General features: G+C 37.5%; 1 protein-coding gene across 1 annotated transcript in view; it reads right to left on the reverse strand.

The window, feature by feature from the left end:
• The window catches only part of LOC127839576 (large proline-rich protein BAG6-like), a 60618-nt gene that overhangs the window by 23482 nt on the left and 15891 nt on the right, over positions 1–21245 (reverse strand). The window contains exons 7-12 of the mRNA XM_052367966.1: positions 20563–20698; positions 18106–18264; positions 12126–12377; positions 9320–9558; positions 2487–2592; positions 6–125 (exon numbers count right to left, since the gene is read on the reverse strand). Of these exons, the coding sequence (XP_052223926.1) occupies positions 6–125; positions 2487–2592; positions 9320–9558; positions 12126–12377; positions 18106–18264; positions 20563–20698 (1012 nt within the window). The remainder of the gene's footprint in view (positions 1–5; positions 126–2486; positions 2593–9319; positions 9559–12125; positions 12378–18105; positions 18265–20562; positions 20699–21245) is intronic.

Genomic DNA, 21245 nt, shown 5'->3' on the forward strand with positions numbered 1-21245 from the left:
CGTACTTCCAGGGAACATGGCAGCCAGACCTTGAGGCATTTGGCCATGAACGCTGACCTGGGGACGGGGGCCAGGGGGTCGAGATGGCGGGGTGAAGGCACTTCCTGTTGATGTGGGGGTGCTACCTGTGTAACATAGAAATGTACTACCTGTATTACGTAGAAAATGTACTACCTGTCTAACATGGAAAATGTACTACCTGTTTAACATGAAAAAATGTACTACCTGTTTAACATGGAAAATGTACTATCTGTATTAAACAGAAAATGTACTACCTGTTTAACATGGAAAATGTACTACCTGTCTAACATGGAAAATGTTCTACCTGTTTAACATGGTAAATGAGCTACCTGTATTAAACAGAAAATGTACTACCTGTATTAAACAGAAAATGTACTACCTGTATAGCATAGAACATGTACTTCCTGTATTACACAGAAAATGTACTACCTGTCTTACATGGAAAATGTACTACCATTTAACATGGAAAATGTACTACATGTTTAACATGGAAAATGTACTACCTGTTTAACATGGAAAATGTACTACCATTTAACATGGAAAATGTACTACCATTTAACATGGAAAATGTACTACAATTTAACATGGAAAATGTACTACCTGTTTAACATGGAAAATGTCCTATCTGTTTAACATGGAAAATGTACTACCATTTAACATGGAAAATGTACTACCATTTAACACGGAAAATGTACTACCATTTTACATGGAAAATGTATGACCTGTTTAACATGAAAAATGTACTACCTGTTTAACATGAAAATTCACTACTTTGTTTGTTTGAATTTCAAGTTTTTTCAAGTTTCAACATTATTTCACAGTTGTCAGTTCAGCTAATTATCTAATTTTCTTGGGTAAGGTAGTTTACCAGAACTTCATGCACCAACTTATTTACGTAACTGAAAACTGCTCTTCTTGATTCAGAGGTCGAGGGTTCATGACTGTCAAAATAATAATAGGACCAAAATCCACATGTGGTACGTGGCCATTCCGGAAATGAAAAACCAAGATCCTCAGATGTTAAGTCTATAACTCTAACAAGAGGGCCTGAAAGGCCCAAAGTCGCTCACCTGAGATAAAAAGAAATGACCTGTTCTTTGAAGCCCAAGATATCAATAGAACAAATGTTCTAACCAAGTTTCATGAAGAATGAACAACAAATGGCCCCATTGCGGAAATGTTTTTCAACAGACTGGAACCATTTTTGAACTTGTCCAAGATATTATTGGGACAAATCTTCTGAAAAAGTTTCATGAAGATCCAACAATAAATGGTGTTTTTCCACCAATCTGGACCATTTTTGAACTCAACCATCATATCCAGAAAACACATGTTCTGACCATATTTCATGAAGATTGCATTAAAAATGTGACTTCTAGAGCGTTCACATGTTTTCACTATATACATATAGAGAAAAGTGCCCCACCGCCTGGCGACCATGTTTTTTCATCGATCTGGACCGTTTTCGAACTCGTCCGAGATATCAATGAAACCAATGTTTTGACCAAGTTTCATGATGATTGGGCAAAAATTGTGACTTCTAGAGTATTCACAAGGTTTCTCTATAGCCATATAAGGAATACTGCACCACCCCCTGGCGGCCATGTTTTTCAATGGACCGGAACTATTTTTGAACTCAACCAACATATCATTTAGACAAACATTTTGACAAAGTTACATGAAGATTAGGCATCAAATGTGACTTCTACAGTATTCACAAGGTTTTTCTTTTTTTTGACCTGGTGACCTAGTTTTTGACCCAGCATGACCCAGTTTCGAACTCAGTCGAGGTATCAATAGGACAAATGTTCTGACCAAGTTTCATGAAGATCGAACAATAAACGTGGCCTCTGGAGTGTTCACAAGGCAAATGTTGACGCCGAACGACGCAAGACGAACAAAAGGCGATCACAAAAGCTCACCAGGAGCACAGCTCAGGTGAGCTAAAAAGTGAGCTGAAAGACCCAGATTAAAACAATTGATGCAATCAAATACAAGTATAAGAAGAAGATGATCTAGCTGAATTACCAGTGTTAAGAGGTGTTAAAACAGTTACCCTGACACATGAACAATTGCATTTTTCTCCAGATCAAATATTTAATACGCATAAGAAGAAAATGTTTAGAACTCAAAACAACCCATATTCATCAGTTCTTAACATTTGAATTTGTTGTTAAGCAGACCAACACAAGCCATCAAAATAAAAGTTTGACAAATACTTTAATAATATTCACTGTAAATGTAAACCAGAGGTTAACTCTTTTAGTGCTGGAACCGAATTTTGAAGGCCTTTGCAAACAGTTTGGATCCAGATGAGACGCCACAGAACGTGGCGTCTCATCAGGATCCAAACTGTTTGCTCTTCTGATAGTATTCTTTGAACATTTTTTGAAGAAAATGCTTATTTTAGAAATTCAGCAGACAACCAATTTCCCAGCATGCAAAAGGTTAAAGTAACAGCCTACTTGTGGCTGTGCTGGTGGCAGAGGTGGCTGTTCCAGTAGTGGGTTCTCCTCCCAGAAGACCTGCCATCAGGTTGGAAACCATGTCAGCTAGTGCCATCTCATTTGTCTTAACAGGAAGAGAAAAAAGGCAAAAATAAAATCTGAACTACAAAGACCTATAAAATACTGTTTCATAGCTTTGTTTTTGTGATGATTGTGTTTCAATTGTTGTTGAAACAAGCCTCAATTGCTATTAATGACATTAAAGTCCTACCAAACCAGATGTTGTTGTCTTTTTCTCAAATTTTGAGCTGAAATTTGCAACCAATCTAATAGATACATCTTTTGTCCTATTTGATTGCCTCAATTCACAATTTAAGTTCCAAAATGTTTTTTATTTATTCAATAAATAAGTTGAATCTCCCAATCAACCTTGTTTAGTTGAACCATACTGTAGCAAATATAATGTAAAACAAGCAAATTCGTTGAATTGATATCCCCGCCAATATGCTTCTTGACACAAAAGTGTTATATTTGACACTCAAAATAGCATTTTTTTAAGATACAAAGGGCCATAACTCCGTTATTAGCAGATTGTGTACAATGCCATTAGGTGTTTTCCTAATCCTCTTATCCATATATATATACTCATACCAAGTTTCAATGAAATCAGCCAAAGCACTTCCAAGGTATGGCTCCGGACACACAAAAAAGCATTTCTTCAAGATACAAAGGGCCATAACTCTGTTATTAACAGATGGTGTACAATGCAATTTTGGCATGCATCATCCTCTTATCCATAAATATACTCATACCCAGTTTCAATAAAATCCGCCAAACCACTTCCAAGATATGGCTACAGACGGATGGAAAGACGGACGGACAACGCCAAAACAATATCCCTTCACCTATGGCGGGGGATAACAAAACACATGTACATAAAGCAATGATGCTCCCTCAGGCCATATTTATTTCAAAACTCCACTTATGGCGTTTTGAGGCCAAATTTGACTTTAGACATCTAAGTGTGACCTTGACCTTTGATGCATTTACACTAGGGATATGCCGGACACGCTGTATGGAGACAGATGTCTTACCATGTTCTAAATTGTGCCAAATTATTAAAAATCTCTCCATAACAGCAAAGATATGGCTGAGACAGAAATTTGCAGATGTTTATTGTCATGTTTGACTTTTCAACTCCAATATATATGGCAAAGTAATAGGTGGGTAAGGCATTTTCAATGACCCTGCAAGATGATCTCAAAGACACATGAAGTTTGTACTGAATACCTGAAGTAATTTACAGAGATATGTACTTGTTTCATTCAAACTTTAATCTGAATTTAGACTTGTATAAAAACTTTATCCTTACAGGTCAAAGTAAAAGGTCTTGGTAATTGACTGTTTATCAAGACCCTGAACATGTAGGTAAAATTATGTTTCAATATCTGTAGTAGGCATAGAGATGAGGAGTTGTTGGACACACACATCAAACTGAATTGCTTATTAGGGGCACAATTCTGCTTAATTGCAACAAAGCATTATGATCAACCCGCTTCATCATTTGGTTGACAAGTATATCTTGAACTATTCAATGAAGAGTCTTACTAATAACAAGAGGGCCATGATGACCCTGAATCGCTCACCTGACTCATTAAGATCAGATGAAAACTATGACCTCTATTGTCTACACAATGTTTTTCTATGATTTGACCTAGTGACCTAGTTCCTGACTCTAGATGACCCAAATACAATCCCAACCCAGATTTCATCAAGATAAACATTCTGACCAAATTTCATAAAGATTGGATGAAAACTGTGACCTCTATTGTCTACAGAAGGTTGTTCTATTATTTGACCTAGTGACCTTGTTTTTGACCCCAGATGACCCAAATACAATCCCAAACCGGATTTCATCAAGATAAACAGTTTGACCAAATTTCATCAAGATTGGATGCAAACTGTGACCTCTACTGTCTACACAAACAAATTGTTGACGTACGGACGCACGGACACACGCAGGCACTCACAACGGACGCCGGACATCACACGATCACATAAGCTCACCGTGTCACTTCATGACAGGTGACCTAAAAATATGTGTCAGAGATAAACATGAACAGTTGTGGTTAAAATCCCATAGAAACAAGGGCTGTTTGTAAAACATGCATGCCCCCCTATATGGGCTATAAGTTGTAGTAGCAGCCATTGTGTGAATACGTTTTTGTCATTGTGAATGGTGGTGGTGGTGTAGTAGTAGTAGTAGTAGTAGTAGTAGTAGTAGTAGTAGTAGTAGTAGTAATAGTAGTTGTAGTAGTAGTAGTAGTAGTAGTAGTAGTAGTAGTAGTCGTAGTAAGTAGTAGTAGTAGTAGTAGTAGAAGTAGTAGTAGTAGTAGTAGTAGAAGTAGTAGTAGTAGTAGTAGAAGTAGTAGTAGTGGTAGTAGTAGTAGTAGTAGTAGTAGTAGTGGTAAAAGTAGTAGTAATAGTGGCAGTAGTAGTAGAAAGTAGTAATAGTAGACGTGGTGGTGGTGGTGGTGGTGGGGGTGGGGTGGTGGTAGTAGTAGTAGTAGTACTAGTAGTAGTAGTACTAGTAGTTAGTAGTAGAAGTAGTAGTAGTAGTAGTAGTAGTAGTAGTAGTAGTAGTAGTAGTAGTAGTAGTAGTAGTAGTGGAAGTAGTAGTAGAAGTAGTAGTAGTAGTAGTAGTAGTAGTAGAAGTAGTAGTAGTAGTAGTAGTAGTAGTAGTAGTAGTAGTAGTAGTAGTAGTCGTAGTAGTAGTAGTAGTAGTAGCAGTAGCAGTAGCAGAAGCAGTAGCAGCATTACAAGACCAATACTTAAGAATGATCAAATGGGAAAAGGTAACCTAGCACTGGCAGTAAATATGGGGCTCATTTACAGGTCAGATTTGGAATCTCTGCTGTAAAATGAGATTTTGAATGAATTAAAGGGAGGCAAATCTGTAATAAAAAGAACATGCATAAACCGTAGTTGTTTCCCTTGTTTGAACCATGCTAAATCCTTACAAGTTTGGAAAGAATTGGATGAAAAATTTGGACTTTATTGCATAAACACCATTTTCTCAATTCAAGGGGAGGTAATTCTGTACTTCATGGACCAATAATGCTCATTTTTTGTAGGGTTCGTTTCCTCATTGATATAAAGACACTGTGCAAATTTGGAAAGGATCGGACATAAAATGTGGAAGATTTTTGAAAGTTTTCACAAAATAGGCAAAAACGAATAAACATGCAAAGTTCAACGAGCTCCTGCGGCCATGTTTTTCGACGAATCAAATTTCTTTGAACAACTTTTTTAGGGGAGCCTTCAAAGGTCATCCCTGTGAAATTTTTTGAAAATCTGATGAGCGGTTTCTGACAGGAAGATTTTTTAAGGTTTTTACCATATATGGTCATGGCGGCCATCTTGGTTATGTGATCAAATTTTTTTTAACAATTCTTTTGTCCCATGACCTAGGGATGCTCCACATGAAATTTAGTTGAAATTGGCTCAATGTTTAGTAGAAGAAGATGTTTACAAATTGTTTACAGACAGACAGACGGACGGACGCTGGACGGTGAGTGATCACAATAGCTCACCCCGAGCTATCGCTCAGGTGAGCTAAAAACAGAAGAAATTTTATTTTTTTACATTTTGTAGGTATTAGACTATTGGAAAATAAGTCCAGTTGAGGAAAATATTTAGCAATGGAATTGCTCCAGTTACAAAGGTGTTGTCTAAGAAAACATCTCATAGGTAGGAATTGCTCCAGTTACAAAGGTGTTGTCTAAGAAAACATCTCATAGGTATAAAACATCCAACCTAATCCCCATCCTTATATAGGCCACCACAATTCGTCACTTTTAAATTGATCAAGAAAGTAAAAAAAAAACACTCTGTCATTTAAGCATTAAGGAGAAACAATTAGCCGAAAGGAGCATCAAATCCCACCTTTGTTGGTACATAGTGTAGAGAATAACTGACCTGGTTATTGCAAGAAATATATTTGAAAAACTATATTTGCCATAAAAGTGATGACATCTGTTAAAAGGAGAAACAACATCCTTGCTGATTTATAATGAATAGAATAACTGACCTGGTTTTTGTAAGAAATATTTGCAAAACAATATTTGCTATAAAAATGAGGAGAATTCACACCCTTGCTGACTTATAATGAAGAGAATCTCTCACCTGTTTTTTGTAAGAAATATTTGCACAACAATATTGACCATAACAAGGCAGAGCTGATGCATAATGAAAGGAATCACTGACCTGGTAATTGTTAGATTGTGAGATATGTTTGCAAAACTACTTGTACTGGTCATAAAAGGAGGAGAAATCACACACTTAAGGAAGTATAATAAAGATAATATCTGACTGGGGGGGGGGCGTCCTGCTGAACTGACAGGGGGGGGGGGGGGGTGGGTCCTGCTGAACTGACCTGGTTATTGTTTTCCTGCTTAACTGACCTGGTTGTTGTTTCCATGCTGAACTGACCTGGTAATTATTTCTCAGCTGAAATGACCTAGATATTGTTTCCCTGCTGAACTGACCTGGTTAATGTTTCCCTGCTGAACTGACCTGGTTATTGTTTTCCTGATGAATTGACCTGGTTATCGTTTCCCTTCTGAACTGACCTGGTTATTGTTTCCCTTCTGAACTAACCTGGTAATTGTTTCCCTTCTGAACTAACCTGGTTATCGTTTCCCTGCTGAACTGACCTGGTTATTGTTTCTCTTCTGAACTAACCTGGTTATTGTTTCCCTGCTGAACTGACCTGGTTTTTGTTTCCTTGATAACCTGACCTGGTTATCGTTTCCCTGCTGAACTGAACTGGTTACTGTTTCCCTTCTGAACTGACCTGGTTAATGTTTCACTGCTAAACAGACCTGGTTATTGTTTCCCTGCTGAACCGACCTGGTTAATGTTTCCCTGCTGAACTGACCAGGTTATTGTTTCCCTGCTGAACTGACCTGGATATTGTTTCCCTTCTGAACTAACCTGGTTATTGTTTCCCTGTTGAACTGACCTGTTTATTGTTTCCCTGATGAACTGACCTGTTTGTTGTTTTCCAGATGAATTGACCTGGTTATTGTTTCCCTGATGAACTGACCTGGATATTGTTTCCCTGCTGAACTAACCTGGTAATTGATTCCCTGCTTAACTGACCTGTTTATTGTTTTCCTGCTGAACTGACCTGGTTATTGTTTCCCTGATGACCTGACCTGATTATAGTTTCCCTGCTGCACTGACCTGGTTATTGTTTCCCTTCTGAACTGACCTGGTTAATGTTTCCCTACTGAACCAACCTGGTTAGTATTTCCCTGCTGAACTGACCAGGATATTGTTTCCCTGCTGAACTGACCTGATTATTGTTTCCCTGCAGAACTGACCAGTGCTTTCCACAGGATTTGTCTGGCGCCCCAGGGCTGATAGGGGTGGTTCGGGAGGGGTGTCCCCTCCCAATGTTGATTTCAAAATAAAATTAACGTGTCAATTGACATTCTGTGGTGCGTTATAACTCAAAGAAAAACAGCGTCAAAAGACGTCATTTGGTGTGCTATGACTCTTCAAGAAAATCCCCCAGTCATTTAAAAATATATATTGTTTAATTGTTTTTAAAATTTCCCACATAGATAGTAAAATCCCGACTCGAACGATTCCCTAATACATCCATTTCAACCCGACTCTATTACTGTATACCTACTACTTTTCAAGTTTCTATTTATTAACCGATAATCCCGTTTATTCCGTTTTATAAATCACTTTCTGGTAAATATTTATGATAACAGCTCTCAAATTATTATATACAAACCTTGCCATTTTTCTATAGTATCAAATAAATTTTCAGTGACTATTTATAGATTTGATGAAATATTGCCTCTGAACATGCGTCAATCCCCTGACGATTGTGTGCTTGTTAAAAAGAGAGAAAGATTCGACACAAAATAAATTTGCACTGCTAATTTGAAGTTAGAATATTTCAACGGTGCGGTAACATTTACATTCGGAAGTGTGTTTCAGATTAAACATGAGTTATCATCGACTTAAGCAAATGGGTTTCGGATTACAAATTTAATTATTCCCATTTGAGATTTCGACAAATATTAACTGTTGCGTTATGAACTCAACGATAATTCGTTTAAACACTTTACGAGTTGAATAAATGTTGCTATCATCAGTCTTCTAAGTAACTGGCTAAGATTACTGTGGCAATTACATGTACGTCACGAGTCGTCTGCATAATTAAACTGCAGGTATTGCCTGCCTACTGCTGACGCTCATACAAAGCGTGCGCTTTCCTTGGCCAATATTGGTTTTCTAATACAGCGACGCTCCGCCTTTAGGCGGGCTTAATTTGGGTAAAGCGACAAAGGATCGTAAATCAGCTTTCAAAATTTGCGGCAAAGTCGATATTGCTTTGATCTAAAGCTGCAATAACTGTAAGAATACACTGATTGGAAAATTTCAGGCGCCCCGCGGACTCTGATTTCGAAATTCAAGCGCCCTGGTGAGGAACCGTTAAATGGCCTGTGGAAAGCACTGGAACTGTTTATTGTTTCCCTGCTGAACTGACCTGGTTGTTGTTTCCCTGCTGAACTGACCTGGTAAATGTTTCCCTACTGAACTGTCCTGGTTTTTGGTTCCCTGCTGAACTGACCTGATAATTATTTCCCTACTGAACTGACCTGATTATTGTTTCCCTACTTAACTGACCTGGATATTGTTTCCCTACTGAACTGACCTGATTATTGTTTCCCTACTGAACTGACCTGATTATTGTTTCCCTACTGAACTGACCTGCTTATTGTTTCCCTACTGAACTGACCTGATTATTGTTTTCCTACTGAACTGACCTGGTTGTTATTTCCCTGCTGAACAATCTCCTGTGCATGCTGGGACAGGAAGTGTCTTGAGGAGCAGGGAAGGTAACTGTCTACTGGGTTCACATTCTGTGCCAGCGCAGGCATCCCTGGCAGCATGAAGGCCTGGGTTCTACCAGCAGCAGGGCCCATACCAGGGGTCTGAGTCCCGGAGGTGTTGCTGGGGGTCGGGCCAGACGTGGTCTGGGTGCCGGACACACTGGTGACAGAACCTGAACACAAGGTTTAATTGAATGTTTTAGTTTTCTGTAATTCTCTTTAAATAAGTCTATGTGTAACTTTTTAGTCATTGATATTATGTGAATAAGTTGAAGTATTATTTTATATATATATTCTGGTTGCATTTTTTGTTAAAATTGTGTCATAGATACCATAACGAATAAAAATTAACTAGAGCCTTGTCACAGATGTGACGTATACCCCCACATGCCGAATTGACACAGACTATTTTTCATCCTGTCTTCACAAAACAAGAGAACCTAATTTATGGCGATTTATAAGAATTATTATGCCATTATAATTTATAGCCATTTTGACCTTTGAACTCTTGAGTTATTTCACACGCCGTCCAATGATTGTGAACAAAATTAATGTACAGAGTAATTTTTAAATCTCACAATGAATGGCATAGTTATGGCCCAGACAAGATCATTTATTGCCATTTTTGACCTTTGAACTCAAAGTGTGACCTTGACCTTGGAGATATCGATGTAATTCTTTTGCGCGACACACCGTCCGATGATGGTAAACAAAAGAGTCAAATGATTTTAAAATCTCACAATAAACTACATAGTTATGGCCCGGACAAGCTCATTTATGGCCATTTTTTACCTTTGAACTCAAAGTTTGACCTTGACCTTAAAGATATCGACGTAATTCTTTCGCGCGACACACCGTCCAATGATGGTGAACAAATGTGCCAAATTATTTTAAAATCTCACAATGAACAACATTGTAATGGCCAAGACAAGCTCATTTATGGCTATTTTTGACCTTTGAACTCAAAGTGTGACCTTGACCTTGGAGATATTGACGTAATTCTTTCACGCGACACACCATCCAATGATGGTGAACATATGTGCCCAATGATTTTAAATCTCACAATAAACAACATAGTTATGGCCCGGACAAGCTCATTTATGGCCATTTTTGACCTTTGAACTCATAGTGTGACCTTAACTTTGGAGATATCGACGTAATTCTTTCAAGCGACACACCGTCCAATGATGGTGAACAAATGTGCCAAATGATTTTAAAATCTCACAATGAACAACGTAGTTATGGCCCGGACAAGGTCATTTATGGCCATTTTTGACCTTTGAACTGTAAGTGTGACCTTGACCTTGGAGATATTGACGTAATTCTTTCGTGCAACACACCGTCCAATGATGGTGAACAAATGTGCCAAATGGTTTTATAATCTTACAATGAATGACATAGTTATGGTACGGACAAGTTCATTTATGATTGTTGAACTCAAAGTGTGACCTTGACCTTGGAGATATCGACATAATTCTTTCGCGCAACACACCGTTCCATGATTATGAGCAAATTTGCCAAATGATTTTAAAATCTCTCAATAAATGACAAAGGTATGGCCCGGACAAGCATTTGACCTTTGAACTGCAAGTGTGACCTTGCCCTTTGAGATATCGACGTACTTTTTTCACAAGACACACCGTCCCATGATGATGAACAAATGTACCAAGTCATTTTAAAATCTAACGATAAATGACATAGTTATGGTCTGGACAAACTTTCAGTTTAAAACACACTAAGTGACCCCGTGACCTAGTTTTTTACCTGGCATGACCCATATTCAAACTTGACCTAGACATCATCTAGATACAACTTCTGACCAAGTTTGGTGAAGATCGGATGAAATTTTGGGACAGACAGACAGACCGACAGACGGACCGACCGACAAAGTGACTCCTATATAGCCCCCATTACCAATGGTAATGGGGGAATAATAATTTCTCTGGCATGCTTCTTAAAGTATCGTGTTTCTGTTTCAACCTAGCTTGGACGCCTAACATGGGGCGAGAAGAAAATATTGCCTATTATTACAAAATTCAAGCTAACAAGAGATGTGTTTGTCAGAAACACAATGCCCCCCCTATTGTGCTGCTTTGAAGCCATATATTTAACCTTTGACCTTGAAGGATGACCTTGATCTTTTACCACTCAAAATGTGCAGCTCCATGAGGAAAGCCTTTGAGCATCATTAAATGTGAATTACATGATTCATATAATATTTTATTTTTTTGTTTAGGGCTTTTCTGCATGTGGCTGAACACCCACAGAAACATAATGCCTTCATTAAGGAATCAACAACTAATAACCCTTCCTACTCAAAAACAAAATGAACATGGCTATATGCAACAAGAATAAAGCCAGAACAGCATCTTTCCAGGTATTATGCTGTTTGCTGCTCATCAGTCTACGAGGATTTGAAAACTTGACTCTATCATGGAAAGTCTTTAATTCATTTGATTTTCTGATGGACTACAAACTGGTCAATATGCTTATCTGAGACCAAAAGGGTTAGGTTCTGTTAAAAGTGGGCTCAGAGGATGTGCATTAAGTGTTGTCCCAGATTAGCCTGTGCAGTATGCACTGGCAAATAAGGAAAGACACTTTCAGGCTAAACTGGATTTTTGTTCAGCAGAGACTTCCTTTAAAGCAGAAAGTGTCCTCCCTTATTAGCCTGTGCGGAGTGCACAGGCTAATCTAAGAGGATATTTCACGCACATGCATTAAGCCCAAAGTTACTCACTGGAGGTCTGTGTAGCGCTGCTGGCTCCCTGCCCGGTCTGGGTCTGAGTGGCAGACTCGTTCCTGGGTGGGACGCCCGGGCGATATGAGAAGCTCATTGAACCCATGGTGCCAGCCCTGACCCCAGGAGGCAGTGGGCCCGGAGGACCAAACATTACCCCAGGCATCTGTATCTCCATTCTGGGCACGCCACGCCCTACCCCAGGCATCTGTATCTGCATTCTGGGCACGCCCACCTGCACGTTGGCTTGACCTGAAAATGGTTTTTGTTTTTCATGTTATAAAATAATGCGGTAAATGTCTTCAAAATTAGCCTAAGCATATTGCGCAGACTAAAAAAAGACGACACTTGAAGCACATACATTTAACTCAATAAATAAATCAATTAATCAATAAATAAATAAATCACCTAATCAATCCTTTAAAATAAAACAATCACTCCATTAATTACTAAATGTACTAGAACTTGTGACAGCAGTTGCAAATACCCTCAAACACTAGTGTTTTTCCCAGGCCATTTTTGTGTGGCACTGCGCCACACCACCCTTCTTGAGCGCCACTCTGCCCTTTTCAAATGCAAAAGCCACCATGGGCCCTTATTGATAACATCTTAATTGCCCCTTAAATAAACTTCAAAGCGGTCTAGTATTAGAGAATGGCCCCAAGGCAGTGAAGATTTGCGTGGTTGTGAATTAGTCATGCGTAAATAACACGGCGTCAATATCTGTCGATAATTCAAGTGGCTTTGATATACCAACCACACTAATCAGTCCGAAATGTGTACTCAACATAAAATCGTGGACAGTTACCTAGGAGATTATTGATGAAAACGAGAGTAATCCTGGTGGAAATTGTGCATTTCATCGTTATGGTGTTTTATATAATTAATAAATGAAACAATTTTTGTATCATATATACTCATTAAACAAAATGCGAGTCACATATGAGGCAGACATATTCAATTTTAAGTTGCTATGCGCACCTGTCGCTTACATAATTTTAACGAGATGGCGGACAATACAGGAAATAAATTGTGACTCTTGGCAAAATGGCAAATAACGATCAAATTAACAATGGCGATTATACATTTAGAAGGATATTAATGAAAATTAATGCCTGTGATAATCAATGATGCATGGATAGATAGATAAGATTTATTTCGGCATAGGAAGCATATACACAGTTCACAACATAACATAGAATAAAATAATAAGCAATTATTAAAAACTATATCATGTACAATAAACTATGACATGCTCACCAAACCAAGGATAACACAAAAAAGAGCAAGCCCTTATTTCCATTGTGGTCCTTATTATTGGTGGCATGACAAAAAGAGGCAGACCTTAAACATAACTATGTTGACCTTAAACATAACTATGTTCATAGTAAAATAATTATTCAATGAAATAAAAAATATATATCACCGTTCAAAAGAGATCAAACTAATTATCACAGTAGTGCTCAGAAAATATGACAGGAGCTGGAAACTAAGATCAATTGATAATGTTATCAATTACTGCAACACATAGATATTTTGACAGTTGTAATTTGATGATATGAGGTATCATGAATTATCTAAATTAAATATATTGCTAAAATGTATGTTATGAAGTATGAACTAATAATTATTAAAAATAAAAACCTAAGATGAAGCAAAGACCTATTATATCTATAGGTCTTTGGATGAAGTTAATATCTGCTTATTAAAAGTGAAAAGATACACATATATAAACAAGAGTGCCAAACTGTCACAAGATACGCCCGTTCGAAGGTTTTGGACACCATGCTCAATGCTTGAAAGTGTCCTCAAGACCTAGTTATTGACCCGGCATGACCCATATTTGAACTTGACCTAGATATCACTTAGATGTAACATCTGACTAAATTTGGTGAAGATCAGATGAAAACTACTTCAATTAAAGAGCGGACAACATGCTTAATGCTTGAAATGCACTATGTGACCTCGTTTTTGACCCGGCATGACCCATGTTCGAACTTGACCTACATATCATCTAGACACAACTTCTGACCAAATTAGGTGAAGATCAGATGAAAACTACTTCAATTAGAGAGCGGACACCATGCTAAATGCTTGAAATGCACTAAGTAACCTCGTGACCTAGTTTTTGACCCGGCATGACCCATATTTGAACTTGACCTACATATCATCTAGACACAACTTCTGACCAAATTTGGTGAAGATCGGATGAATACAATTTGAATTAGAGTCCGGACAAAGTGGCGCCGTTGAAAATGCACTAATTGACCCTATGACCTAGTTTTTGACCCGGCATGACCCATATTCGAACTTGGCCTATATATCAACTAGATGCAACTGCTGACCAAGTTTGGTGAAGATCGGATGAATACAATTTGAAATAGAGTCCGGACAAAGTGGCCCCTTTGAAAATGCACTTATTGACCCTATGACCTAGTTTTTGACCCGGCATGACCCATATTCGAACTTGGCCTAGATATCAACTAGATGCAACTGCTGACCAAGTTTGGTGAAGATCGGATGAATACAATTTGAAATAGAGTCCGGACAAAGTGGCCCCTTTGAAAATGCACTTATTGACCCTATGACCTAGTTTTTGACCCGGCATGACCCATATTCGAACTTGGCCTAGATATCAACTAGATGCAACTGCTGACCAAGTTTGGTGAAGATCGGATGAATACAATTTGAATTAGAGTCCGGACAAAGTGATGCCTTCCGCCCGCCGCCCGCCCGCCGCCCGCCCGCCGCCAAGGGGTTTCACATAATACGTCCCGTATTTTATACGGGCGTATAAAAATTAAATAATTATTAATCTAAATGACTTTTAATGGCAACCTTAAAGCCTTCTAACCTGTTGACCTCTGTGAGTGACTCAGGTAAAGAGTTCCAGAGTTTAATGCTGTTAAAAGAAAAGGATTCGGAACCATGACATTTGACAAGTTTTAGATAAAAACAACATATTTACTCAATGGATATATGTCGCAGAAACAAGTGATTGTAAATTAGAGTTCAGTTTACTCGCACAGTTAAAATATCTGTCAAGATTATCGTAAGAAAAAGGGATGAGACAAACATGGTTTTGATTATATGTTAATGGATCTGTGTATAATCAGATTTGTATGCATATATTGATTTATTATGTTTGTCATGCTATACAGTTTACTGAAACAACATGGAACTAAAATGGAAAGCATTGCAAGGTAAATATATTAATAATAATAAAAATATTTAATTAAATACATAAATTACCATTAAATGTGCTTATTATATTTTTTCCCCACAACTGCCTCTGATGCGATTAAATGTTTCTCCCAAAACCAGGTATTCACAGAACGTTTTGCCCTTTTTTGCCTAAACTGCACGTTAAAATGCCCATTTTGAATCCTGGGAAAACACTAGACACGATAGGAAATAATATGCAGTAAGTTGAAACAATATTTTAAACCAAAGGCCTTGTGGTTTCAGTGGAAAAGACTTTGAAATTATTTTTTCAATACATGTCAAAACAATTATTGGAACCACTGTGTGTATTGGATATTATGTTACTGCATTTTATGATGTAAAATGCACACAGTGTTTCAATTTAAGTTTTTTTTACAAAAACTGTTTGAAGTTCGATCAAGTTGAAAACACACTCTAAATACATCATTTTACTGCACTAAAAACAGTTTATTTATATTGTGTTTGTGTAGGTTTTCAGCCCTTTAAATCTCCACCTAAAGGAAATGAATTCGATTTCTGGAAAAAAGCTAGCCAAACTATTATTCATTAGATACTTGAACCCATGGTTTATTACAATAAAGAAATCCACACAGACTGCACGCACACACATGCGGACGGCGGACACGACGACGGACACAACAAGCTGGCTATGACAATACCTCGGTTTTCTCCGAAAACAGCTGAGCTAATAAATCCCTAGATTCCTTCATCAAAATTAAGTGTCATACAGCTATGTACAACTACCTTAAAACCAAAACATAAGGAAATACTTAACAAAAGAAGCAACAGAAATACTTGTTTTGTCTTTGGTAATATCCCATCTGGATTACTGTAATCTGATCTTGTATGGAACAGCTCAATGCGAAATAAACAAAATGCAACGTATCCAAAACATGTGTGCCAAATTGGTACTCGGCCGATAGAAATATGACAGTTCAAAAGATGCTTTATATGAACTTTATTGACTACCAGTAAAGGCAAGGATAACATTCGAATTACTGGCCTTTATGTATAATTGTTCTGTTGGTCACGCGCCAAAATACTTTACAGAACTTTTAAAAGAAAAAGTACCAGCACGTTACCTACAATCTACCGTCTTGTATAACGGATGTTATGATGTGAAACGCACGAAGAGAAAAACATTCTTGGATAGGAGTTTCGGAGTTGTTGGTCTGAAACTGTGGAATGAACTTCCATCAAGCATCCGGACTTCCGCCTCAATAGACATTTTCAAAGGGAATTTGAAAACATTTCTCTTCAGAGACTTTTACAACCTATTTTAATTTAAATACCTGTGATCGAGAAAAAAAATCGAGACTCAGTTGTACGGGCTTATTTGTCACTAGGACTTGGAGGACCAAGAAATTAAAGAATTGTGCCGGCTTCTTTGCTCGAAAAGGATATTTACTGTACAAGTGACTGGTAACCAAGAATCATTAGGGCTTCTTTGCTCAATGATTGAGTTACATTAACCAGCTGCCTTTTAGTCACGCTTAGGCCATCTAGTTGTGTCTTATAGTCACACTGTAATTTTAACCTTCAAGTTGTGTCTTGTAGTCACACTTGGTCAGTCTATTTGTGACTTGTAGTCAAGATAGTTCAAATAAGGTTAAAACCCAAAAGAAGTGTCCTTAAGGGTGACAGGTGACTAAAAGCTGTGGGATCCGACAGCCAGAGTGCAGAAATATCCTTTTACGTATCCTTTTAGTTAATGAAAAACAGTGTCTTTATGTTGCCAAATATTTGCTCATAATATCATTATAATTATTGTTTTAACCCTAGTTATATCAATTTATTACATAATATTTTACTTTTACTGTGTTTTAATAGTGTAGCCGGTATTGTTTTATTGCTTAAGTTTCTTACAGCATCATTATTTATATCACACATATTTAGATCATTAATCCTTTAATTAATGCTGCATAATATTATCAATACCTCTTATTTTTTATCAATTTCATGTACATATATATGTTTTGTACAACGCCATTGAATAACATTATATAAATAGGCGTTTCATCAAATTAGCAAGTTTCAAGATCAATCATTAAATAAATAACTCAATCAATCGAAACTGAAATTAATCAAAATATGAATCAGTCACTTATTAAATCACTCCAATCAATCAAAAAAAGCAATCATCTATTTTCTGAATCAGTCACTTATTAAATCACTCCAATCAATCAAGCAAGCAATCATCTATTTTCTGAATCAGTCACTTATTAAATCACTCCAATCAATCAATCAATCAAGCAATCATCTATTTTCTCAATCGGTCACTCATTAAAGCATTCCAATCAATCAATCAATCATCTATTATCTGTATCAGTCACTTTTTGAATCAATCCAATCAATCAATCATCTAATATCTGAATCAGTCACTTATTAAATCAATCCAATCAATCAATCATCTATTATCTGAATCAGTCACTTATTTTATCAATCCAATCAATTAATCATCTATTATCTGAATCAGTTACTTATTGAATCAATCCAATCAATCAATCATCTATTATCTGAATCTGTCACTTATTAAATCACTCCAATCAATCAAGCAAGCAATCATCTATTTTCTGAATCAGTCACTTATTAAATCACTCCAATCAATCAAGCAAGCAATCATCTATTTTCTAAATCAGTCACTTATTAAATCACTCCAATCAATCAAGCAAGCAATCATCTATTTTCTAAATCAGTCACTTATTAAATCACTCCAATCAATCAAGCAAGCAATCATCTATTTTCTAAATCCTACCTTGTCCCTGCAGACTTTGCTGTATTAGATTCTGCAACATGTTTGCAAAGTCGTTTGGACCCCCCGGGGCAAAGCCTTGACTTTGACCCCCTGGAGTTGACCCCTGACCTGCTGCTGACCCCTGACCCCCTGTAGGGGCTGTTGAGTTCATTGGTGGAACTGCATGAAGAATAAATAATCATAAACTGTGAACAATAACAACAATATATCATATGACTTACACACTTGGTGTTAACATAATTCACTGCTAATGTTTGTAAAAAAAATATTTGGTTGCAGACTGTGAACAATTACAACAATATATCATATCACTTACATTATTTGTTCTCACATGATTGACAGCAGGGTTTGATCATTATTTTTCATTTGAATGGAAAACACTTTTGGTTCTTGGAATTATATTTAATTATTTATATTCATTTCATGACTATCACATTCAAGCAATTTACCACTTAAATCTACTAAATAAGAGAGAAAGAATGGATTTGAAAGTTGTTTAAGGAGTTGAATATTGCGTTTGCAACGTTAACAAAATCTCAATTTTATTTTTGTAAAAAAACTGGTTCCCAATGGAACTTGTACCAAAGGCGATTTCCCCAAATGTAGTTAAACCAAACAGAACATTCAAATATTCTATCCTTTTAAGGTTCAATATTTTGTATTAGAGAGTGGGATACATTATTCAAAAGTATGTTTTTGATTCTTTTACTATAATTTAAGTTAAAAATAAATATAAAAAATGAAAAAGCCCAGCCACAGCCTAATGGGATTAGATAACTTAAAGCAATTAGAATACTAAAACAAGAGCACCGCATAACGGGTGCCAACGCTCGGCTGCGAAAGCTTGTCAGATTTTTTTTTTTTAGAGGTCACAGTGACCTTGATCTTTGACCTAGTGACCCAAAATTGGGTGTGGCGTGTAGAACTCATCATGGTTCATCTACATATGAAGTTTCAAACGTGTAGGTGGAAGCACTTTGATTTTAGAGCCTATGTAGAAGTTTTATATTAGAGGTCACAGTGACCTTGACCTTTGACCTAGTGACCCAAAAATGGGTGTGGCCTGTAGAACTCATCAAGGTACATGTACATTTGAAGTTTCAAAGTTGTAGGTGGAAGCTCTTTGATTTCAGAGCAAATGTTAAGGTTTATGTTAAAGTTTTATATTAGAGGTCCCAGTGACCTTGACCTTTGACCTAGTGACCCAAAAAAGGGTGTGACGTGTAGAAATCATAAATGTGGATCTACATATGAAGTTTCAAAGTTGTAGGTGGAATCACTTTGATTTTACAGCCTATGTTAAGTTTTATATTAGAGGTCACAGTGACCTTGACCTTTGACCTAGTGACGCAAAAATGGGTGTGGCGTGTAGAACTCATGAAGTTTCAAAGTTGTAGGTGGCAACACTTTGATTTTAGAGCCTATGTTAAAGTTTTATATAAGAGGTCACAGTGACCTTGACCTTTGACCTAGTGACCCAAAAATGGGTGTGGCGTGTAGAACTCATCAAGATGCATCTACATATTAAGTTTCAAAGTTGTAGGTGGAAGCACTTTGATTTTAGAGCCAATGTTAAGGTTTTAGCACGACGCCTTCAGCGGACGGCTGACGGCGGACGATGAGCTGGCTTTGACAATACCTTGGGTTTTCTCTGTAAAACAGCCGAGCTAAAAATTACTTAGAAGTTTAAAGAATACAGGCAGAAGGCTTTTGACATGTGAAGGGCTTGTCATTAGACTGACCCACTCACATATTAGTTAAATTAGAAAAAATCAGATTCTTTGAAAATAATGAAAAATATTAAAAATACTGCCTATGCCAAAGTGCATATGGTCTTAAACCCCATTATGTACAGGCATAAGTTCGTTGTTTTTTTAAAAGTTTTACATTTTCTGAGTTGATATAAAAGCCTGCCACACAATTTTGAGACTATGAACTTCTGTTAATTTTAAGGTCTGTAGTGTTACAGTATAGGATTTCATGTACCCATGTTGGAGGCTTGTCATCCACATAAACAATAGGACATATTACCATCTTATTGGACAGGGTTCTGCATAAAACAGGCAAAGTTATTCATTTTTAACGATAGAAACAAGAGATGTGTTTGTCAGAAACACAATGTTCCCTACTGCGCCACTTTGAAGCCATATATTTGACCTTTGACCTTGAAGGATGACCTTGACCTTTCACCACTCAAAATGTGCAGCTCCATGAGATAAACATGCATGCAAAAAATCAAGTTGCAATCTTCAATATTGCAAAAGTTATGGCCAATGTTAAAGTTTTCGGACAGACGCACAGACTGACAGTTCAACTGCTATATGCCATCCTACCGGGGGCATAAAAAGTGATTTATTTTTGTACTGGACCCTGAAATAAGCCTCCCACACATTTTTGAGAACACACATTCCTGTTAACTTCAAGCTATATTATGAGCCAGTGGAGGATTTGACTTACCCATGTTGGAGGGCATGTCATCCAGATCATCAGACGACACGACTTCAGCCGAGATGCTGTTGACAGTCATACTGTCCGGTCCCATCTCCACAAAAACAAACGGGTTGTCCGGGGTACCGTTACCCTGTACTGGGCCCTGTAAAACAATTGGCTCAACATTAAGTATAAACAATAGGATAGTGCAGTATGTTATTGTTCATGGCCCAAATTACAACAGGCTTCATTTTAAAGAACAAACTATATGATTTAATTTCAATATTTTAATTAATATCACTCTGGTTAGACATATGTGCTTCGTTGTGGATAAAGGGGCCTAGCACATGTGCACAAAGTGTAGTCCCAGGTGGGACATGTGCACAAAGTGTAGTCCCAGGTGGGACATGTGCACAAAGTGTAGTCCCAGGTGGGACATGTGCACAAAGTGTAGTCCCAGGTGGGACATGTGCACAAAGTGTAGTCCCAGGTGGGACATGTGCACAAAGTGTAGTCCCAGGTGGGACATGTGCACAAAGTGTAGTCCCAGGTGGGACATGTGCACAAAGTGTAGTCCCAGGTGGGACATGTGCACATGTGCACAAAGTGTAGTCCCAGGTGGGACATGTGCACATGTGCACAAAGTGTAGTCCCAGATAAAGGGGCCTAGCACATGTGCACAAAGTGTAGTCCCAAATAAAGGGGCCTAG

This window comes from Dreissena polymorpha, chromosome 7 (genome assembly GCF_020536995.1).
Source record: "Dreissena polymorpha isolate Duluth1 chromosome 7, UMN_Dpol_1.0, whole genome shotgun sequence".
Classification (NCBI taxonomy): Eukaryota; Metazoa; Mollusca; class Bivalvia; order Myida; family Dreissenidae; genus Dreissena; species Dreissena polymorpha.